The following is a 25,598-nucleotide window of genomic DNA, read 5'->3' as shown; positions in this document are numbered from 1 at the left end:
ACCCAATTTTGGAAACTTAATTATTGAACACATCATCTTCAGTAAAAGTTTACATGCATAGCTACTATAGTTGTTACGTTAATACCAGTAAGAATATAAACACCATTTTTTATCACTGTACATTGTGGCATTTATGGTGATTAGGCTTGTGCCAATTAGCATTATGCCAGCATAATAAAGCTAAAGGCTGAAAATAATAAACACACTACATAGCATTACTGCATTTAGTATCTGAAGTTATTATTTTCTGTTTCTCTTGGCTGACTAGGCCTGAGCCTATTATGCTCAAAATTTTACCTGTTATTCTTTCCAGAATTTCCCAAAAAATTCTCCTATTATTCTTTTTGTTATTCTTGTAATCCAGCCTATTATTCCATAATTATTCTCATTCAGGATACATATGTGGCTAATCGCTTAGTTTTCAAGATGCTGCTATAAGTAGTTTTGTCCGAATTATTCATAGCCATATATGAAGCATTCCACCTTACACATCATTTTCCTATCCATAATAATTACAGCAGACTTGGAATAGCTATCTACAGTAATAATTCAAGTGTATTTAATTATTAGTGTATTATAATAATATGCTATAACTACTGTATAACTACTAAGTTAGGTAGATAATAATGCTCAAAGACTTGAAGACGATACACTGGTTTAAGATGCACAAGTTTCAGAATTGCAGATTATCCGGCATGCTGTTAAATTCCTGATGCTGGCTGCAGATTGTTAACATGAAACTATCTGACTACTCTATTAGAGTATTTGAGCGTTCTATTAGAGTATATCGATCTTTTAGAGGCTTTTCAGCCCCAGCACTCCTGTCAGCTTTATATCATTTGTAGTAGCTTAACTCTTTCTTCTAGGCAATCAAGAAGAGACGTGCCCCTTAATTCCACCGATTATTCCTGCGGTCGTCCGATTATTCTAAAATTACACCTATAACCATCCTATTATTCTGGAATTATTCTCACGAAATTGGTGACCTATTATTCTCAAGATTATGCCGGCATAATAGGCGCAGGCCTATGGCTGACTATTCACACATTGCAGAAATACAATAGCAGTCACTTACTTCAATACAACTGTACTCTAATAAAGCAGTCAGTTCTCGGGCATAATCTTGAACTTGAAAGTATAATGTTGAGTTTGATTGTAAATAAAAACATAATGGGCTATTTTGAAAGATAATTGAGTTGCACCTAGTGGCCATTACAGGGGCAGCTCCAGACATTTTAAAAGGGGGGTTCCACTCTGGAATTGCAACTTCAGCCTACCTGTAAGTTGAAGGCCAAAAAAAGGTAACTTTCTGCTGACAATGGCTACCTTCCACCAACTATATCTCCTTATTTATAACTACATACATAGCTTGCTACACCGCTCCTCTGAAGAATACTGTGACTGCTCTGTTGATCATTTGAGTACCTCAAATTACAGATGTTATTGAGTGTCTTCCACGAGGGGAGTTCCATGGAGCCCTTTGAACTCCCCTTAGATCCACCTCTGCATTAGAGTATCTGAAGTGCAAGAGGCAACCTCCTACCATTTTGTATAGATGTTACATAAGTGTTGGTGTTTCACGGTGCTCCCATAGGAGTGAATAAATTAAGCTAACCAAGACTATTTATAGCACTGCACCACTCAACAATCAATATCAGACACTTCAGCTAAACCAGTCTAAATGATGTGAAGCAGTACAATAGCTGGAGTGATTGGCATCAATATGGCACTTCACTTTCATGCATGGGTTACCAATGGATAAAGTAGCTAACAATGAATTCCCTAACATCAAGACAGTAATCAGAAGGTAAACTCATTCCTTGTACACAGTAGGGCTGAGTGATACTGCCATTTTAGCATCACGATCGATACTGAAGCCATTATTCACGATACTGAATAGTTCACGATACTTATGAATAAATCAATCATAGCTGCTGCTACATACTGTATTGCTCAGCATTCCTGCAGGAAGTCCTTATAGGTGATAGTAAACTAGCCACTATCATTCTTGTTTACACTAACAATTATTGTAACACATGCTTTGAGGTTATGTTGTGGTGTTCACACCTCTCTGCAGGGGAAACCAGGTGGGTGGACTTTATCACTTACAAGGATTCTTAGCCTAGTACAGTATAACAAATCGATTTTTTAATGACAGTAATGTACAGGCATGGTATCACGATAGTTAATAACAAAATATTGCGATATCGATACTTTCAAAATATCGCGATACAGTATATCGATAAAACGGTAGTATCGCTCAGCCCTAGTACACAGTGTTCAGCAGTATTCAATATTAGCTGTTCCTTCCATGGTACAAATGAGTACTTTTGATCTGTGTAAACCCCATACCACAAATCCATTATAACACACCCACTTCTGTTTGTATCTGATTTATAAACAACTTCACTTTTGGGCCTGCAGCTCTAGGATGTTATGTTTACAAATCAGACACAAACCTTATGGATGTGTTACAACTATAACATAAAGCATATGAAAAATAATATGTAATTTGTTCATATACAGCAACTAGCCAGTAACACACACTAGTGTCTTCCCGAGGGCACTGGAAAGCACAAAGTTGGCTATATAAGTATCACATTCCTGACTCAGTCACAAACAGTTTCTACTTGAAAATTAAAAACAGTCATCAAGTACTACTGTTGTTTAAAATTAATGTGCTAAAGGTAAATCAGGTATTATGTATTTCATCATACAGTAGCAGGGGCGGATCCAGGAGCTGGCAAGGGGAGGGGCACAAACAGGCTAAGTTGAATTGTAGGCTTGTTAGTTGCTGCATTTTTGGAAGCAGCAAATGATCATCTCTTAGTAGTGTCTCACTGTCGACTTTAGCCATTTTGGCCTTTGCAGATGGTTGTGAAGCCTTCAAGGATGTTTAAAAGGCTCTAAATGTCTTAAACAACAGCAACACGATAATTATTTTTAGAGGCGCTTAGTATGCACAAAGGTGCTGGACAGCTAGTTCAGTTTGACCTGGTTTGACTTAGATTCACTTTGTTTTCAGGTGAATTTGCAATAAATGCACATATTTTCATGAGATAAACTAATCTTGGTCTGACATAAAGGTTAGTATTTTAATCAGAAGTACTGCCTGGCTCCACTGTGACAAGGGGAGGGGGGGCATTTGCCCCAAATTCCTCATCCTGGATCTGCCATTGGGTAGGAACCACAAAGGTTTGGGCATGCATGACGTATGAAAAAATCACCCAAAAGTCAGCCTTACTTATCCCTGACAATGATAAAGCAGTAAAACTAAACCCAAACATGCTTTAAGATCAACCTGAAATGCTTTCAACAAGTTGCTATGATTTTAAAAAAAATTATTAACAGAATTATTAAATGGAGTTTTCTAGTGACTGACTGACTGAGTAATTGACTGAGAAAAAGACTGATGCCTTTAAACAAGCGTAACTCAATGATGGCTAAGGCTACAATACAGACCTGATTTTTTCATTGTTTGACATCACTTCAGCTGGACACGTGCTTTTGGCGTACCACAGTACGAACAATGCATTCTTCTTGGACTTACCAGTGTACTCCTTTGTGTATCTTTACAGACAACAAAATGTATCGATTTGGCAGTAGTGCATGATGGCTTCTCTTTGTAAAGGAAATTGTCCTTATTATTTATAGTGGCTACTTTGATTGCAAAGGAGCTTTTCAAACAGTTCTTGATTCGTAATGCTCTGTAACAGGTTGAACATAGCTGACAACGAAGCATAATGAATACTTTACTTTTCAGACAGTAGTTAACAGCTGGGGAGCACAGTGCCATTTCATTATTTGGATGCGGTATGCGTGGGTTCACCAGTCATAATAATTTATTTTACAAAAAAAGTTAACAAACAAGTACACAAACATGTTGATTTTATGCTACTTCTAAAAACCAGGCACCCATGCAATTAATGCTAACTAAAATTAGGCAATTAATCAACCATGTATGTAATTTAGTTTATATTCATGCTGTCATACAGTACAGGGGCGTAGGCAGGATTTCCAAAAGGGGGGTTCTGCCCTAAGTATAGAATCTCCACAGCGGGGGTCTGGGGCCGTGTACACGTGTAAACATGTGTATTCTTATAACGCAATAGCGAGTAGAGGTACTTGAATTCCTCTGCCTGAAGACCTGTAGCTACCCATTTCAGTGGATTTGTGTAAGTTAATTCAGTTCTAGTTAACTAGTATCACGATTTAAAAAACTTAACTCTGAAAAGGGGGTTCGTCCGAACCCTTTGAACCCCCCTGGCTACGCCCCTGCAGTACCATACTGTATAGTAGGGACCACAAAGGAGTAGGTGTGGGCCATGAAAAAACATCACCCAAAACCAGCCTCACTTTTCCCAGATGATGATGAGGCAGTATTGTTTAGGCAAAACTAAGCCCAAACAAGCCTACAGATCGACTCGAACTGCTTTCAACAAGTTGCTATGGAATGTAAAAAACAATTATTCAATGAATTTTCTACTGAAAGACTGAGTAAATGATTGACTGATGCCTCCAGACAAATGTAACTCAACAATGGCTAAGGCTACAGGCTTGACTTTTCACTGTCCAATATCACTTTGGCCCAAGAGGTGCCTTTTGGCATACCTCAGTATGTACGATGCATTCTTCATGGACTTACCAGTGTCCTCCTTTGTGTCCCATTCATCTTTGCTGACAGTGAAAAGTGTTGATTTGCGGCAGCACGTGATGGCTTCCTTTTGTAATGGAAATCACCCATATTTTTCATAGTAGCTACTTTGATTGCAGAGGTGCTTTTCGAACAGTTATTGATTTGTACTGCTGTGTAATGCGTGGAACATAGCTGACAACGATACTTCACTTTCCAAATGACAACTGATATAACTGGGGTGCACGATGCCATTTCTTTCTTTTGATGGGGTATGCATGGGTTTACCAGTATGATGATTATTTATAAAAAAAGTTACTAAACAAGTATGCAAAAAAATTGGAATTTTCAACAAGAGTAGGGACCATACATAGCACATTGATAAAAAGTACTGGAACAAGCTGGAGTAGTGCATGATATTAAACCACAGTGAACAATAATAAGTGTTATATTCCTACCGTGCTCTCTAGTTGAAAATTCCAATTTTTTTGTGTACTTGTTTTCTAGTGACTGACTGACTGACTGACTGACTGACTGACTGACTGACTGACTGACTGACTGACTGACTGAGTACCTGACTGAGTAAATTGACCAATGCCTTCAGACAAGCGTAACTCGATAATGGCCAAGCCTCAAGGCTTGATTTTTTTCACTGTTCAACGTTGCTTCAGCCCAAGAGGTGCTTTTTGGCATACTGCAGTAGGTACAATGCATTCTTCATGGACTTACCACTGTCCTCCATTTATATTTGTTACAGCAAAGTGTTGATTTGGCAGTAGCACATGATGGCTTCCCTTCGTAACAGAAATTGTCCGTATTTTTCATAGTGGCTACTTTGATTGCAGAGGTGCTTTTCAAACAATTCTTGAATTGTAATATTGTGTAACAGGTTGAACATAGCCAACAATGAAGCATAAAGGATACTTCACTTTTCAGACAATAATTAATAAAACTGTGGGGTGCAGCACCATTTTCTCATTTGGTAGGCAGAGGTACTTTTCGAGCAGTTCTTGATTCGTAATGTTGTATAACCTGACAACGAAGCGTATGGATAATTGATATAGCTGGGGTGTGTGGTGCCATTACTTTCCTTTTATGTGGTATGCATGGGTTCACCAGTCATAATAATTAGTTATTTGCAAAAAAAAGTTAACAAACAAGTACACAAAAAATTGGAATGCTCAACTAGAGTAGGGACTATAGCACATTGATAAAAAGTACTGAACAAGCTGGAGTAGTGCATGATAATAAAACAATATGAAGTGTTGTATTCCTACTGTGCATTTCTGTTATGGTATCTTGAGCACAGTTAGGATATAACACTTCTTATTGTTTTACTGTGATTTAATATCATGCTCTACTCCAACTTGTTTTAGTATTTTATATCAATGTGCTATGGTTCCTACACTAGCTGAAAATTCCATTTAGTAATTTAGTAATTTGCTAAGGAAGCATAATAAAAACAAACCACTTTAACTGTAAATTCAGCAAATTATGTACAGAAGTATCTTCTCAACTGCTTTACAGTGTGTGTATCGTGTTTTCATGTGTGAATTGAACAGAGAAAGCCTCGAGGCTGCTCTTCATTTTTGTATGTATAACTGGGGTGGTACAGGTAACGCTCCCTTTCAACTTGAAGGATACACTACCTCAGGTAGCCTAAGACGTTTTTAACATTGTTTTAAACTTGTTAAACATCTGTAAACCAAAAGGGAAGACCGTTCAAGACCGCCAACAAGAAACCACCTCAGAGCAAAGTTTATGTGTGTGGAAATTTAATGGAGTTTTAACTAAAGTGGGGACAATAGAACATCGACAAAAAGTACTGAAACAAGCTGGAGTAGTGCATGATATTAAATTATAGTAAAACAATAAGAAGTGTTATATCCCTATTGTGCATTTCCATTATAGTATCTTGAAAACAGTAGGGATATAACACTTCTTAATGTTTTACAGGTTTTAGTGATTGAATTTGACGCTTTGGTAATTGAATTCGTCACTTTGGCAAATGAATTGGTCCCATTAGCAATTGAATTGGTCCCATTGGGAATTGAATTCATCACTTTGGAAATTAAATTCATCCCTTTGGTGTTAGACCCATTCCCAGCAAGAATCTTCTTCTAAGTCATCAGAGTATTCTGCATTGACAGCCACGACCATAGCCAATAAACTTGCAGAACATGACTGGAATAAGAACAATATGATTATAATTATGTAACTTTCCAGAAGGATCTGACCTACTGTATAAAGCAAAAAACAAAGGTTTGTTGATCTATGCAAGGAGGTTGCTGAGTTGGACTTGAGTATTCAAAAGTATTTTCGTTTTGGCCACAAAAAAAGGTAATTACCAGAATTAGACCTATATGGTGTCTTTTGGCACAGAATCTATGAAGCTAGCTGTACTAGCTAAAGTATGTATACCCAAAACATCGTTTTCACAAAGATTTCAGGAAAACGTACATATCCCCAGATATGACCAGATTTGAAAGAAGCAAATTGGTTGATGAACTTAAGAGGCGTAGGGAACAAGTATAAGGAAAAAGTACGAATTTTTAAGTTTGATTAGGGATCATAGAAAAAAATTGGGAGGTTGCTTTTACATCTGCAGAAATGCTAGTGAACATTTAATTCGATCTATATGCTTGAGGGATTAAATGTTCACTAGTACATCTGCAGCTGTAGGCAGCCTCCCTTGTTTCCCAACTCTTTTTTTCTACACTTGTATGATCCCTAATCGAGCTTAAAATTCTTAATTTTTACTTGCACTTGTTTGTTTACTTTTTTTTGTAACATTATTATGACTGGCGAACCCATGCATACCACATTAAAACAAAGGATGATGCCAGAGCTAAAATAAAGTTATTAATTACTGACTTGAAAGTGGAGTGTCCATTATGCTTTACTTTCAGCAATTTTCAGCCCATTATACAGCGCTGCAAATGAAGAACAGTAGGAGAAGTGCCTCTTCAATCAATCCAGTCACCGCAAATAATACGGACAATTCATGTGTCCCAACTATCAATTACTAAATTGCTAGTAGAGTGGTTACTACACTTCGCTTTCACCTTATTTCATCCTGTTACACAGTGTTATGAGTGAAGAACAGCACAATGTCTCTGCAATCAGTCTAGTCACCATGGAAAATACAGATGATTAATTCCCATTTACAAACATAGGGAAGCCATGCATTGCACTACTACGAATCAAACCTTGGATTGTCAGCAAAAAGAAATGGGACACAAAGGAGGACAAAGATAAGTCCATGATGCATGCATTGTACATACTGCAGTATGTCAAACGGCATGCCTCTGGAGGAAGAGATGTTCAGCAATGAAAAATCAAGCCCGTAGCCTTAGTCGTTATTGAGTTACACTTGCTTGAAGGCATCGGGCAGGTAGTTAGTAGAAAATTTCATTAAATAATTTTTCTTTTTATCTTATGAAAGCGTGCATAATCTTGTGGAGGCATTTAGAATCATACTGAATGCACTTTTGGGAACTTTTTCAAGGTGCCAGGATGATATTCTGAAGCTGGTTTTTGGGTGATATTCTTGGCCAAATAAAACCAAATCTCCATGATCCCTACTATACAGTGCTGTATAACAACACAGTAGTACACTACCTGTAAGACCATAGTATCCTGTGTCACCATTTGCTCCTTTTAATCCTGGAGACCCATCAAAACCTGGTTTTCCTGGTGTGCCTGGAGTGCCATTGTCACCAGGGTACCCAGCCAATCCTTTTTGTCCTTTAGCACCCACAACAGTAGGACCTGTTACCACAATTAAACACACTGTGTTACAAGTAATTACATATCTGTGCAGTGTATAGTGTATACATATCTGTGTGTCTATACAGTAAGCAAAATTACTAATAATGGGAACAATGCAGTAGTAGTGTGCACTGACTAGACTATCTCCGGGAAACTCAGTATTATCACCTATTTAGAGTATTGAGAAATGCTGTTTTTAAGCATTCAGAGTGTCGTAGCTGACCAACGGATGAAGTCACATGTACCAAATTTCATACATTTTATGATAATTCCAGAGCATCCCCTGTGCAAACAGCTAACAGGTAAGTTTCCCACCATTTTAGATAGTTTTAAAACTCAAAGTTGACTAATGTATCAAGCGAGCTCTAATAGAGGTGGTGGGTGGGGTTGGAATGTAGGGGAAAAGGTTGTTTTAAAAAGGAATAAAGGAGGCCGAATTATGGGGCATTCAGGTATCATCTCTCTCTAATACACTACTGTTAAAATTATCCAGGCTTAAGCAGTATGCTTTTCCAAGCCAAAAGGTGAGATATATGAGCAGATTGAGGCTTTGATGGAGCTCTGGCCAACTATGGGATGACTGGACAATCTAGCTCCATGATGTTGAAAAAGACATGCGCTTTTCATTCATTTTAGTCAGAGGATGCTTAAAATGAAAGAGAAACATGTAGGGATGAATTTTGCCAAATTATAGTATACAACTGTAGTCTCAAAACTGGCTAGAATGAAAGCAAATTTACAGCACAAGTATTTATTCAACACCATGGAGCTGTAGAGCTACATACAGCCATCCTTAGAGCCAAGGACCCAGACTGCTTGACATGTATGGCTCACCACAGGGCTGGAAAAAGCAGACTACTTAAGCCTGGGTGATTTAATAGTTTAATTTGATACTGTATTCATGTATGTAGCTGGTGTTTGTGGTGAAAATTCAAACTTGTTGCCATGGGTGATAAGACCAGTTTCCTACATGTATGGTATATATTGAGTTTAGGACAATGATGCTTTGAAATTATGTTTATAAGTAATATGCTTATTAATTATTATTTTCAAAATTATGCTCTCAAAATGAAGATTAGGCTCAAGAGCTGATTGTTTGAGTGTATTATGTGTCCTTATTGTTGCATTAGAGTAAATGACTGCTCTATTAGAACATATTGGATTTATTTTTATAAAGTCTAATAATAAGCCAATAAGCAATCATTAAACATATTATTGTGTGTGTGTGTTTTCCAATATAAAATGTAGTAACAATGTACAATGTTTCCATTATTTGTTACATTTATTGTAAAGAAGGTTGAAATCATCCTTATTCAGGCCAGCATAATTGGTTAAAGTCTAGTATCAAGACACATGGTAGTGTGTCGTGTGGCCCAAGAAGCCAATGCGCCACACCGTGAGTATATTTACAGGGAGCAAGAAAATGCGATTTTCACACCTTTGTAGCTTCACGGTCCCTTATCCGATTGGAACTAGTTTCACTACAGAAGTGCCTGCCAGGTAGGCCACGCCACATACCAAATTTGAAGCAAATCTCCCTAGCTATTTCGAGATATGAGTGGCCAAAGTTTCGTCTTAATTTCTTCGTTTTTTTCTTCTTCGCCATAGGGGGGCTACAGGGGCTTCGATTTCTTTTCACACACTTTGCAAAACTTGCTATAAAACACAAATTTGTAACTCCATTGTATCGATATTTGGCACAAGTAAAGAGCGTATAAAGGTACATCCGTGTACCAAGTTTGCTATGAATCTGATAAATATCCAAGGAATTATGAGCATTTATTCACGTAAACAAAAGATGAAACTTTTGTCATGACTACAGGGTAAACCGAGTAGAGGAATAACTTGAAAATTCGTGTGCACATAGGCTGATCATCGTAGGAGTGCCTTTTGGTGGTTAGAACAGCAAAAGACTTACAGCTACAAAGTTATAAAGCAAAAATCGAGCACGTGTAAAATCGCGGGATCGAGATACTCTAATAGAGCTTTCACTGGGGGGCAAAAAAAGGTGCATAAAAATGTTGGGGGACCAGAGTTCGAACCAAGGACCTCCATACTTAATGGCCTGCATCCTTAACCACTGCTATCTCAGTTGATCACTTCACTTAATTTCTACCTTATAAATAAAAATTCTAGCTTAGTTAGTAAAACTGATCTACCAGTAGAAAATCTAGATTGTTATAGAACATTCACCTCATTCTATGTGTGTTCTATTGGATGATTTCAGTGAAAGCAGAAACGTGCGCTCTATTAGAGCATTAGCACCATATTATTGTTGCAACACTTTGAGGCTCAATCTAGTTGCTATTTCATCAAATCAGAGCCAATTTCAAATCGATCAGTGGTATATTTGTAGTATTAACTTAGTTTCGCCCCCAGGCGTCTGCGAGCAGACTAGTATGACCGACTCGCACTAATCATCATCATCATAATCATCATAATAAGTGCTATGCTAGCAAAACTTGTGATACAGCAGACTGGAAATCATATCCCAATAAAAAGGTGCAGAATGCATTTTTTGAAAATACAAAAAGAAGTGAAATCCACTCAAAAACAGCCAAGCTGTAAAAAAAGAGTGCGGCCCTCAAAAGCCTGTGTGAAAAAAGTTGTGAAATCAAAGGTGGCGGCCAAGAAATGGCTGCAATGATGATAATGCTAAAAAATTTTAATAATGGCTGTGTGCATTGTTAAAATTTATTAGCACTAACTTCATTGCAGCCATTTCTTGGCCGCCACCTTTGATTTCACAACTTTTTTCACCCAGGTTTTTGAGGGCCATACTCTTTTTTTCAGTTTGGCTGTTTTTGAGTGGATAATAATTTAAGACTAATATGTTAGTTACCTCTGATGCATGTCAATGTCTCAGGCTTGTACACAATGTCACTATTATTTTGAGGTAGAATACTGGAAGTATTCTTCACAAACCCATTGTCATCCAGTAGAATAAACAAGTTATTACAGACACATCCTGGTGGACCAGGTGGGCCGGGGGGACCATCTGGTCCAGGGAGTCCTTGCTTGCCACGAAGCCCCTTTGTTCCTGTAGTACCAGCAGGACCATCTCTACCACATACACCATCAGCTCCATCAAAGCCTCTTGATCCCCTTATTCCTGGATCTCCTGAAGGACCAAGTGGTCCTCTAGGTCCTGGAGATCCTCTATATCCCTGAGGTCCTGGTTCACCTGGCTCTCCTGGCATACCAGATCCATATATGTTTTGTGAGGGTCTCTTTCTCCTTGGTGTAGTCAGATTAGCAGACTATAAGAATATCATTAATGAAAAGGGCACAACAGGGCACTTGTATAATTTATGTATCTCAATAAACACTTATAACACAGGCACTACAAAATGATTGTAATCACCCATTTCACAAGCTTATATAAGTGTAAAAAACTTATAATACTTCACAGTGATTGGACTACAATCACTCACAGTGAATTGGACTACAATCTGCTATAAACAGGCTAGAAATCATATTCTAGCATACAATGTGCAGGATTTGCTTTGTTAAAAGTTGCACAACTGCAATATCACATTTTGCATGAATAATCCAGACAAGTACAATCAAGCATACCTAAAGGAATTTACTTTATTATAAAATACTCAGGGGTGGATCCAGAGTTTGGAACGAGGGGGGGCACCTTGCTGAAAAAAAAAGTTGAAGCGCAAAAAAAAAGGTCATGACAATAATAGCTAGTTATCCTTTACCAAATATATATTATATCATGTATGTTATGTAAAATAAAATCCTTATTTATAGCTTCATAGGTAAGCTACATTGCCTCATGAACATTGAGACTGCTTTATTAGAGTAATTGACTGCTCTATTAGAGTATCTTGATCTTGTATGCAATTTTTTGAAGGTGGGGGAGCATTTTCCCATCCTGGATCCGCCATTGATACTATTGCAAATAAATGCAGCCACCTGTATTATGGCTGTATATAGCCATAGCCATGAACAAGCAAGTACAAAAACAGTTATCATTGCATCACATAGATCCTACAGTTTTGATATTGGTATTTACCGGTATATCACTACTGTATCTGTAGATAAGAACAACAGTTTGTGTAAAAGAAAGCCTCAGTGCAAGTTTACGGTTAGCTTGGGGTATTTAAAACACAAACGAAGTAGAAGTGAAATATATGTAAAAAAGCCAAACTATATAAAAAGGGTGCATGGCCTTCAAAAGCCTGGATGAAAAAGGTTGTAAAATCAAAGGTGGTAACCATGTTAATGATCATTAACATCATTGTAACCATTTCATGGTCACCACTTTTTTCACAATTTTTTCACCTTGGCTTTTTGTACAGCTCGGCTGTTTCTACATGGATACATAGTACAGAAGGAAATTAATGTTTATACTCTTTAGTTACGAATTAAAAGCTGCCATATCAAAACGTATAATATGGAAGTAAACACATGTTTTATGCATGTAGTGATGTTTATGGATTAAAAGGCAGACTATTATAACTAATTTGTTAACCTTTACTTCTGTCAAAATTTTTGCATGTGGGTATATAGGAGGTATTTTTTTTGAAAAAGCGCAGACATACTTGATAACATTCACACTTTCCAGGACTTCCAGCTGGTCCTTCATTTCCTACTTCTCCTCTTCGTCCCTGTGGACCACTACTTCCAACTTCGCCTTTTATTCCTTCCAACCCTGGAGTACCAGCATCACCATGCCTTCCATCAGTACCATTAACTCCTTGAAAGCAGAAATTGAATCATAATAAAATTATATGTGATATACTGTATCACACTACATGAATTAAAATAATTATTGACCTGAGCACCGTACCAGTACTTTCAAATACACTATTCTCTTTGTCTGCCCATGCAAAGTATAATAAATCTGCATGATCAGCCTAATGAATTCTAATTAAGACCTATAATTAAGATTAATCAAAGGTAGGGACCTTCCGATTATGCTGGCATAATTATGAGCATAATAGGTGCCTGAAAGCATAGAGCATAATGCTAGCATAATAGTCAGTGCCATACTATAAATCCTTGCTTGTCAAAATACAATCAATACACATCACAGAAAAAGACTGACATACTCTAATAGAAGTCAGTAACTCTAATAGAACAATCATACAGCACATAATTTTATATTGATCTTTACTCTAAAATGCATTTTGACAAGCATAGTCACTACTTCAGCCACTTATTATTTGCCTATAAATGCAAATTTATTTATTATTAGCAAAATATAGAAATTTAGGCATAAATGTTGAGCATAATTTAGAGCATAATAGGCAAAAGTTTTGAACATTGCTCAAAAGCATAATAGGAGCATAATTAGTGGGTCCCTAATCAAAGATAAATGGTTTTGTTGGCCCTTTAAACCAGGCTCTGAGTTTAGCATTACATGAAGTTATGATAGACTCCTGTGCAACCTGGAGATGGTCAGATCTGATTTTCATGTATAGCTTTGTCTAGTTTGGATGAACATCTGTACTATAAAATTCCTATGTAGTTTTCAGACTTCACTTGCCCATAATTTGGCCCAATGTAGCTTACACTTTTAATCCTCCATTATATAACAGCTTGCCTAAGTCTTTACTGACAGTATCACCATCCACCCACCATGCTCATCTTACAAGTTAGCATTTAGCTACTAATGTAAAATAGATGTCTTGAAAGGTAATAATATGTAGCATGAAAAACTACATAATATATGCAAATATGTGAACATATGCATGCCATGTTACAGCAAGCCCACTCACAAATATACGTATTAAGACATTAACCTGGTATTCCATGATTTCCAATTTGGCCATCTCTTCCTGGTAGACCCTTCAAACCAGTGTCTCCTTTAGAACCAGTAAATGTAACTGTATCACACTTCTTAGCATTTCTAGTCATTCGTTTGTTGTAAGATATATCCTTCATATTAGCTGTATCTGACAGAGTTGACAGCGTATGGTCTTTATTACCATTTGTCACCAAGTAGTTGTAGAAATGCTCAGCAGACATCTCATGATTCACATCAATGCTATTATATAATTGTGTTGTGGTTGTTATGATGTGCCCCAGTTCTGCCATACGACGCGAAATCCTCTCATCATTTGGCAAGGCACATCCTGCTAGACCAGGTGGACCTGTAGGACCAGGTCTGCCAGGGGGTCCAGGCACCCCCTGATCTCCAGGGAAACCAGTATTACCATCAGCACCTGATAATCCTTTGTCACCTGTGTAAGAGAAGCATTTTTTGTGAATGGAGTCCATTTATCTTGTGTGACGTTGATCCTTTAGCTTGTCAATGAGTATCATGCAATTGAAACTTAGCTAACAATTGATATAACCACATGAATAATATTTAGCAACTCTATGCACATAGAAAAGTAGCAAATAATTTTCACTTCAAATGTTCCATATATCAGAATGAAAGTACAAATTTCTAATGTACAATATCTGTCTATGTGTCCTATCAACTTAACGTTAACCTAATTGTGCAACCATTATTTCCAAAGTGAAAGATAGTCAGTATATAGGGGTGAGACAGTATATGCTATTATGTAAACAGCTTCCTTACAATTATGTTGTTGATGTCGCATACTTTTCTACAAAAATGTGACAACATGGTATGTGAGTACATAAAATTTGCCGATTTTCTGATTTTCATGACACATACAGTATATCACCATGAGCGTTTCAGCCCCTGTTATACTTTCAATTGTCTTATGTGATACTTAATATTACTCCTTGCTTTTATTCTCCTTTACCACTGCAGGGTAGATCCTGGAGGATGCAAGCACCCAGTCAAATAATTGCATGGGAGGATTGGTAGGTATACAGGTGGTTCCAGCTGCAGGGGATTCAGGCGAGTATGGGTTAACTGACTAACCACTAGGAAGGGAACATAATGCTTAGGCACAAACAGGCTATTTTTCTGATCTATGTTTCGTTATACCAAAAATAGACCAACTTAGAGGGCATACAGCTGTTTAATTGAACCTTGACTATACTTTCACGTCCAAAGATATACGTACCAACTGCACTGCAGAACACCCTGGTCACTGTGGAATATACCAAGTTTAAGAGTCCACACCAACCACTCTTAGTCACCTTAATGGCTTCCTACTACCACATAGAAGAAGGATAAAGATATTATACAGGAAAGTTCTGGCCATTATTATACTACTGTATCTATAGCTAAGAGGATGGAGGGGAGGGGAGTAGTATCACACAGTACATAAAAAGTGGGATATACAGGATATATAACCAGTAAAAGTAACTCATTGCACATGTGGGATAAACCCAATTGTTGAGTTTATTAAAATTTCATTGGGCTCACGAGAATCTTTTAGACATACACTAGCCAACCTCTTTATATATCACTCACAGCCTTTTAACAATCTGCTACATATATATATCCTGCAATACCTATGATTACCATCTGTAATGTTGCAATGTTGATACACCACCATATGTATACACAACCTTTATCATACTTATGAATTGAATGTCTATATACATACACTTGTGTGCGTGCATCCATCACACAATATTACCATGTTCATATATTTCATACGTATAATGTGACAACTCTGTACCTACCGCACTGATATACATATACATGTATACAGACTAGCAAACACATGCTTATGTGCATAATATGTACAGCTGTAGAAGCTAATTGAATGATGTATACACATCTACACCAGATGTCCTACAGACCTTCAGCACTTGTGTTGTAAACCTTTAATAAATAAATAAATAACTCTGTATAGAGATTGTTCATACATCAGTATGCTAAGAGACTTGAAACTACTGCATGTAGCTTCAACTATATATCTACCAAAATAACTACTCCCACTCCCCCACTCATACCTAGATACCTCAATCATAGATGGTTGGGAGGGTGAGGAGACTTCATAATTCCTTCAATTTTCTACCAAGTTGGGTCACATGAATGAGCATAGGTTATAGATTACAGCCCTATCTGGCGCATGTCACAATAACTTTAACTGTATGTTTAACATAATATATTGTACTTTGGGTGAAAAGATCAAAGTGAAAAGTGTACTTTTATTTCCATATTGTACACCTGGCTGTACACTTCAAAGCTGGCAGGGTGCTGTATTTGTTTCAACTGTACTGTATTTTCCCTTTGATCCCAATACAGCACGGTTGAAACAGGTAACAAGTTGACCAAAACATGACCAATGCTAGACAAATTATCGCATTCCTTTCACCAAACCACTGCAATATTATGAAGCCATTCAACAATTATGACATATCATAAACACATAGAACAATGCCATGACCTAAACACAAGTGGACGAATTACCCTGAAAGCCATTCTTAGCGAATGCAGTTAGCGAAGGAACAGAGCACATGGCACTATCAACGCTACAAAATGACTCCTGTCCACGTTGTAAAGCCAGGTGGAACACGATAAGTTAATTCTCTTCCAGTTGCCTTTGTGGTATTGTTGCCAGCGCCACACCATGGCTTTTATAAATGCACTCTCACCTGCTAAACACGATAGCAAGCCTCTCTATAACAAAGTTACAGACTTACTCATGGGGAATAAGCCAGGCCTCAACCGAGAAAGAAGCAATTGGCCACTTACTGTCGCTCTCAGCAGCTTAAATCAATTAAAGCTACACTGTACTGAGCTAGCTAGCTTAATCACACTGATGCAGGCGAGTACGAATAATGCCTCGAATAGTTAATCACTGCAATACACACGGTCTCGAACTTACATGGATAGGCACTTACCTCCTGCTACTTGGCGTCACCCCCACTCTTTGCAGCCACTACTTAATATAATAAACCAGTTAAAGCACTGCCATTGCTTGTGCAGTATGGAAAAATAGCACTCGGGCATGGTCTCAAACCTAATACAGCACTCGGCTTCACCTCGTACTGTATTAGTCTCTCGCCCATGCCCTCGTGCTATTTTTTCCATATTGCATTTGCGGTGGTGCTTTAACTAGTATATGTATAGGCTAAAACTTGCAATTAGTTAAAGTTAATGAAGGAACCCTCTGTATAGCAATATTTTTCAAGGGGGAAAAGATTTCATAATTTGTATCTATTTGCAAAAACTCCTTCCTCAAAATATTTACTCAATGTAATTGTTAATTACAACCACTTGATCAAAATGGAAACATTTGATCATAATTATGTAAAGGAAGATAATGTGTTGCCACCAAATCCCAGCAGTTTGTTGGCTGGAAAATTAGAATCATTGCTGCTAGCTACATTTAGTCTAGTGGACTTGCTATACTACATGAGGGATACTGTAGTTGAAAAACTCAGGGGAAAACAGTGCTTAGTATAGAGGAGGATTGGCACATGACCAACTGTCACCACACCACAGTGTAAAAACTAAAGAATTCTTGCTGATGACCCAACTGGAGTGCCTAAATCTCTTTGAAATGTAGTACTCCAGTACAAGCATTTCCACTTCAATGTACTGTGATTTGCGCAACCAATACTTTCACTTAAAAAATGTATAAAAAATATATGAAAATTTCTTCCATCAAATGTTTGGACTATGACAATTCACAAAAACTCAAAATAACCCACTATACTATATTCCAGTAATGATTATGACCATTGAATGTAGTTGTACTCATATGCTTATATCTTCACGAACATGGTCACATTACCTTTGTTTCAATATTCCAATATGTGACCAGATTTTACAAAACCAATCCAAATCGCACATCAGGCAAAATCAAATTAACACCTATTGTACTACTAGTTTTGACCAGCACAGCCAGCACAGCTTGTAATCTCGTGTCTGGACTCCAATCATGGTCTGCTTTGTGAGCACTCGTAATACTACTTTGCTCATCCAACTCCTCAGAATTTCTACCTTATTTGGCAGGAAACTCTATAAGCAGCTACAATTACTGAAAGTGGTCTGAAAGGTAATAGATTGATACATCTTTTGTGTAAATTTCATATGCGTGCTTGCTATCCTTGATAAGTTATGCTTCCTTGAATTCTTCAAAACTGTTTTATCTCGAAACTTCTATGCGATTTGGAATGTTTTCCAAAATCCAGTCACATAACAACATAGGACGAAGACTATTTCTTAATATTCACCTTTCCTTCCAAGCTTCCCAGGTCTTCCTCTAGGTCCATGTACACCAGTTGGTCCCTTCAATCCACTATCACCAGGTAGTCCAGGAAGACCATTAGAACCTTTAACTCCTTTGTTACCTGGCTTCCCTGGTGTACAGTTTCCAAGTGATGAACATACGCAGGGTAAGCCTTTAGAACCCCTGGGTCCTCTTCTGCCTCGTCTTCCAAACCCCCCTGGTATGCCTTTTTCACCTTTCTGACCCTTGATACCATCAACACCTCTTTCTCCTTTAGCTCCATAAAATCCATCATCTCCATTTATTCCATAATATCCAGCAGGACCTGGAGGTCCTTGAACTCCCTTACTACCAGGGTCACCACGAGGTCCCTGCAAAGGAGTTATATCCTCCCTCTTTCTTCTCTGAAGTGTGGTCTGTAAAGGCATGTCTTCATAATAATTATGAATCATCAATAACAAACAACATCATGACATCATGACATGCACACAAGTATACAAAGAGACACTGTGTTGCTGTCCTTACTGAATACCGAGTCGCGTTAATTTCTGTCACAAGGAAGTGCATCCCATTGTGTGAATTGTTATTATCAGATCTAAATATGAATGTAAGTGCTGACGCTACATCAACAGCAACTTGAATCCTGGGATCTGTTATGTTACCACATGTCACCAGTTGATTGACGCCTACCACTTTACTAAGTTGTTTCTGTGTAATATACGGAAACATTGGTACGTATAAATACAGCAAGCGTTATGTCCAACATTTTTAATGCAGTTTGCCATAATTTGAGATTAAATAAATGTATGTGATACAGCATTTTGTGCCATGGTCATGACCAGTTATATACTATACTATTATTAACTAACTTCACGAAACTCAAAGAAATCCTGGCACTTTCCCCCAGTAACACTCCTCTTCAGTATTCCATCATGGTGGTCAACTTCTTCCTCAATATCTAAATGTCCTTGTAGTTCTTGGTCAATTACTTGAAAGTATTGATATAGAAATCCCTTCCTTCTACAACAACAGATCGAAAATGTTAACAAATAATGTTAATCAAGAAGCACTCATCTATAATAATGCATAGGTGTATCCGTTAGTTATTATTACATGTGTTTCATGTGTATAAATATTATATGTGACCTGCTGAGCAAAACCTTGACTGGTTTTCATTTTTCTCAAACTTCATTTAAGTTCCAGAGAGAATATATATGCTGTTACAATTTCAGCCTTATCTGGTGAATACTTTTGAAGTTATTGTGATAGACAGCAAGAAGAACTGAGGAATCCATCATTTCAGAAGTTTTGAGGTTATGGTCAACATGATTAATCACCCTGTAATTACAGGGGATTTCTCGATTCCTACCTCATTTCCGCTGATTCTGCAATGCAAGAGCAAAACAGTTGATTTCTACAGTGACTATAATGTATAATCTAAACAGTTCAGCCAATTGTGAAAAAGGGCATGGCCTTCCAAAAATAATCTTGTATGAAGAGTTGTGATTTTAAAGGTGGCCAACCAAAGGCTGCAATGATATCATGTCAAATAATTTGAAATGTGTAATGTTGCTAATCAAGTGTCAGTTTAGTATCACTGCAGCCATTTCCTGTACATCACTTTTGATAATCTTCTTCATACTAGCCTACTTTTGGAAGAACACAACCTCATTTCTTTTTGCATTTGTATAGCTATGCTGGCTTTTGTCTATCTTTTTAATTTCCCCACAGGTAAATTAATTTCTAGTAGCTGAACATCGCATGCATAAAGGGATCTCGAAATGTGCTTGGTACAGCATGTATAGTTGGTTTTAATTTAACATTATAGCTCATTGATAATTAAACATATTTCCATTATATTAAAGAAGGTTTGTAACTGACAGCAGTAGTAGAGGACTAGAGTGTACAGGTGTAGAGGTCTGTAGTTTGAATCCTGATCAATAGTTTTGATATTTTTCATTCACATTTTTATTTAGTGTTTGGTGACTGTTCTATTAGAGTATATAATTGCAATTGTTTTACATGTTTGTTTTATGTCTCCTTAGTTAATACTCTCAATACTTTCAAATCACAAAAGGTTTGTGCTTCAGTATATGCATTTTCATTCTTAAATTTGAGCTTACCCTGCAGGCATGATAAAAACAGCATTTGCAATTTTGGAAATCTTGCATATGTAACTTTGCTCTACTTCTACCAATCCATACACAAATTGGAAACTAAATGTGTAGTGATACACTCTATATACCCGATAAATTTGAAAATAATCCAACAAGATTTGTGTAAGTTATGGCAATTTTTGTAAGTGCTGCAGAAAGAAAGGTAATGATAGAAGAAAAATATGAAGAAAAATAAGATGAACTTTGAAGGCATGCATTTCAATAACCGTTGGACAGATTTAACTCAAATTAAAATGAAAGACATCCCACTTCAACGGAAGTTGTGCAGTAAAAAGGCTATTTCTGTATAGCCATTATAAGGCATAAAAATGGCATTTTCTTGGTTTCTATAAAATATCACTTATATGTCATGTACCCAAACACATTAGCTTTCCTTGGCCGCACAACAGTGTTCTGATGAAAAATAAATCGCAGGCACTCTTTTGTTTGATCATAAGTCATGAGTGCAATAGGCTATCAACTTTAAGATCTGTATCATTGTGTTCACCATGAACTGGGAAATTTCGGTAGGCACAGTTTTTGACCTAAATCCGCCCAAGCTTAAAACAAAAAGATTGTTCAAGCTTAGAAATGGCAATGACAATATTACATTTTACCACAACATACACACACAAAACTCAAGTTTGTTGAATAGTAGAGAAATGAAACAAAGATTCTTACTCTCCATGAATAGACTAATCCAATAGTGCATAGACATTTGATATTGTTTTACAACAGCGATTGAAGCATGTGCAAAATTATTTTTTTTGTATGTATTTTTGCCTAATGTACAGCAGATCAATGTAATTTTCCTAAAAAGCAGCAAAATAGTTGGGTTTTCGCACAGCAGGTTACATAATATAATTCAACATGTTGTATTATTTATTGTTGACCAGTTACTGTACCATTATCAACTGCAAGATAAGTAAGCAGAAAAATGTGGTGTGGGTGTGTGGAAGACTTAATTGCTCTATTAAAGTAAAGGAAATCATGTTTGCACTTATTACCTCTATTACATAGAGTATCTCAACTAAGTTTTTTTAATTAGTGCCTTGATGGTAGCTAATATGATATACAAAGTGTATGCAGACTGATCTGCCACTAAATGACTGACCGACAGACAAACGTTCATTGCCTGACATTATCTGAATAACTTTTTGAGTAACTAGCTGCACAACAGACTACACAAGCCATTGGTGAAGTAACTAATACCTATCCTACTTTTATAGATTGGCCTGAGATGATGCACCATCTTAATATTTCAAACAGGTTATACACACACAATAATAGTGACAATTTAATATCATCAAAATAATTACCTGTTACCAATGATAAAAAAGCAAATGGTATTATCTGGATATTTTCCACCAGCAACTTCTGGAGTTTTAATATTATATATTGTATTACCATTAAAACTGAATTCTGGTATCAGCTCAACAACATCCTTTAATGATGATGGAAGATCAATATGACACTTATCGTCGGTCATCTTATACTTGTAGCAAACTCGATAACTAAGAGTAATTCAACAACAACAACAGATAAATATAACTGTAAACAACATAATAATTATGTACTTTTACCAACACAATAGTAAATAAGCACTATCCACTTCAGACTTGTGTGTCATTATAGCAAGGCATCAATTTCGCTGAATTAGTGGTAAAATAAGTTGGTGGTAAAATAAGTTGGAGGTATATAAAGCAATAAGCACAATGTTGGCAATATAGGTGAAATGTGCACACCGAGGACTGAGGAACAGCAACATTTCTCACATTTGTGTGAAAGACTCATTTGCTATGTTAAATCTAGCAATGCATCACTTTTTATTATAGGACGAGCACCTATAGACGTGTTAACATGCTTTAATAGAGCAGTCATATATGTTTTGAGCTTGCAGTAAAATAATTAATGCTCAGCAATATAGATAAAAGTTTGAACAAATATTTAGTGTAACAGGTGTTAGAATCAAAAAATGGGTCTAATTCAATTGTGATATAGTACTACGTTGTGCTGCACAATCATAATTACCAGCAAGGGAGACTGTTAGACAGGACCAGGTGTGTACATAAGAAAGCAGTACAGAAAATTAGTGGAGTTACAGACAGTTGTGGAATCTGTACAACACAGGAAGTCACTGGAAATGTGAGCTTGTTACAAAACTGCCACTTTTTCAAAGTGGTTGCATCATGTTTCCAAGCTTTTGCTTGATGGTCCTGTTGCTAAGGTTACGCAAATGTACGTACGAAGAATATTCAACATGTTTGATCAGTGGCAATTCTAAACCTGATCTACAGGGGGGCCAAGTAGGGAACAACATGACTATTGTTGTATAGCTGTAATAAATATGTAGAATTTCAGGGGGTCTGGGAGTGTAACCCCAGAAGCTGCAAGATTTTTGCAATTTGAAGCTTGAAAACAGCCTTAAGTTTATGCTAAAAATAACAGTGCCAATCTATACTGCAACTTTCCCCCAAGATTTTAAATGTTTAGCCACACCCCCCTACCCTTAGAATTGCCTATGACATGAACTGATGAAGATCAGAACAGCACACAATCAAAAATTGATGTGTTTATGGGGTGTATCCATTCATAGGTGTAGCCAAGGGTGGGCATGGGCAGGCATTTGCTCAACCATCACAGTTCCTTGCCCAGCCATCACAGTTCCTTGCCCAGCCATCACAGTTCCTTGCCCAACCATCACAGTTCCTTGCCCAACCATCACAGTACCTTGCCCAACCATCACAGTTCCTTGCCCAGCCATCACAGTTCCTTGCCCAACCATCACAGTTCCTTGCCCAACCATCACAGTTCCTTGCCCAACCATCACAGTTCCTTGCCCAACCATCACAGTACCTTGCCCAACCATCACAGTTCCTTGCCCAACCATCACAAACTTTTGCCCAACCATCACAAGTAGCTTAAGATTCATGCGAGGATTCACAGCAGCATACCCTACCTTAATAGTAAAAAGTGTAAATGTGTACCTCATTTATTGAACCATGGCTTCGAACAAGGGATGGAGTATCACATGATCTATTAAGTGGAAAATCCCTTGGAAAGTCCTTATAATAATATTTCATGTAGACACATATGCTACTCTCCTTGGAGCGGTTTAAACTTGAAATTTAAAAATGGAGTCAAAGTGCAGTACTGTGTCTCCAAGCCACAGTGCTAGTGATAAGCGTCAGTAGGATTCATTGTGGATGGTGCTGGCAGCTGGCAAAAAAATTTGTTTCAGTGGACTTGTCAAGCATATTTTTTGATAAGGAAAGTGCCGTATATAGTCTAATGGAAATGGGAAAATGTTCTTCTAGATAACAATAATGGCATATGCAAATGGTGGTTGCTGGAGCTTGGAATGGAGAAAAGGTCAAGTCATTATAAAGTGTCACATGCACCATTGTACTGATTAACCGAGTTGTGGTTTACCCGAGATTTATGCTAAATGTATATTTGGCTGCTATGATCCTGTGGGACAAAGCTACATGCTGATGTTTGTGATAAGACCCATATATAGTTATATTCATAAATTAGTACCCCTGGTCTTCATTTGGGACCATGTGTCATTTATTTGAAAAAACATTACTGGTGGTTGGTCTGTAAGCTAACTTATACTACCAGTTGATTGTAGTAAGTATGTGATGAACTGTTTATATTATGTTGTTGGTTCTTGTGGTAGGTGTCACGTGATGTTCGGCTACAATGATCATCGGTGGATGCCTGCCCTACAAGTTTTATAGAATAGCATCAGGGGTGGATCTGGAGGGGGGTCTTTGGGGGTCTCAAGACCCCGAACCTCGAACAGGAAATCTAAGCCAGAAATGTGCACAGAGGAAAGCAACAGATCGTGAAAGATCGATATACTCTTATAGAGCAGTCTTAACTATGATAAAGCATCACATGATGATAGCTCACGTGATATGGATTGTTTAAAGTTCAGCAAATGGTGGAAGACACACGCTTGCTGTGCGTAGAAGAGTTGGTAGTTACAAAGGAGCAATGGCGTTTGTAATTACTGATATTGTTGTAAAGGTACGTCTGATTTGTATATAAAGAGTGTTTTACTGTGGGTACTTTTCTTTTGTGGTAATGCACCTGACTCTGCCTTTGGTCAATATGGGCACGTGATATTACTCGGTGTTCTGGAGACCTCACCCAGAAGACACAGAATTCCGGTCCCCGTACTCGACAGTATGAATTACAAAGTGACACAGGAGTTAACTATTTCAGTAGTTCTTCAACTTGGTCAGGAAGATCAATTTCACTCGCACTTAAACAAGGTTCACTTTTGGTGCCACTTCTGTGAAGGTGATGGCAAGCAAGAAGTGTGATCGAAAATCTATGGTGTGATGAACAAGTGCTCCATCATTCGTCATGACTACTGTGTGCCAGGAAGTTGTGTATGTAGTAAGCTATAAGTCTACAATAGTGTAGTTATATAGCAATAAGCTGCACAAGCAGCAGTGTAGGTTTCCAGCTAGTTATAGATAGATACACACATCGTGATTGTTAAAGTTTGCCTAAGGGCACATTTCATGTATGAATACTATCTACAGCCATAGGCTGAGTTGAATAATTATGTGGACTTTAGGGGGGTAACCCTCCACCCAGCTCGGAGACCACCCTCTTGAAAAATCCTGGATCAGCCCCTGAGCATATAGCTATTGTAGCTAGTAAATGTTTGCATCCATTGCAATGTTTGCTGTTAAGCATGAAAAATTATGAACCAATCATATTGAAGATTTATTATTGAATTTGTAATACATCATATAGGTTACTATGGAGTTAGTGTAGCTTGATAAACTGACCATAAAATAATTTTTATATTATAATTAATGCATGGTTAATTGCTATGTAGATAGTTTCAATCAAAGTGAACTTTATACATTGCTCGTAAATATATGCTAAGTCAATTATCTCAACCATTAATTTATTATAACAAGTACACTAACATGTGGTCATGTT

The 25,598-nt window shown here is 37.3% G+C and overlaps 1 protein-coding gene across 2 annotated transcripts in view; it reads right to left on the bottom strand.

Annotated features, from left to right (window-relative positions):
* The window catches only part of LOC136236119 (collagen alpha chain-like), a 61,170-nt gene that overhangs the window by 34,494 nt on the left and 1,078 nt on the right, over positions 1-25,598 (bottom strand). For both annotated transcript variants that reach the window (XM_066026229.1, XM_066026221.1), the window contains exons 3-10: positions 21,950-22,144; positions 19,344-19,494; positions 19,000-19,182; positions 18,479-18,890; positions 14,164-14,604; positions 12,961-13,115; positions 11,247-11,664; positions 8,255-8,404 (exon numbers count right to left, since the gene is read on the bottom strand). In XM_066026229.1, coding sequence (XP_065882301.1) covers positions 8,255-8,404; positions 11,247-11,664; positions 12,961-13,115; positions 14,164-14,604; positions 18,479-18,890; positions 19,000-19,182; positions 19,344-19,494; positions 21,950-22,144 — 2,105 coding nt within the window. The remainder of the gene's footprint in view (positions 1-8,254; positions 8,405-11,246; positions 11,665-12,960; positions 13,116-14,163; positions 14,605-18,478; positions 18,891-18,999; positions 19,183-19,343; positions 19,495-21,949; positions 22,145-25,598) is intronic.

Source organism: Dysidea avara, chromosome 1 (genome assembly GCF_963678975.1).
Source record: "Dysidea avara chromosome 1, odDysAvar1.4, whole genome shotgun sequence".
In the NCBI taxonomy this organism is placed as follows: Eukaryota; Metazoa; Porifera; class Demospongiae; order Dictyoceratida; family Dysideidae; genus Dysidea; species Dysidea avara.
The sequence above is the reverse complement of the archived record's forward strand: the minus strand, read 5'-3'. Positions and strand labels throughout refer to the sequence as shown.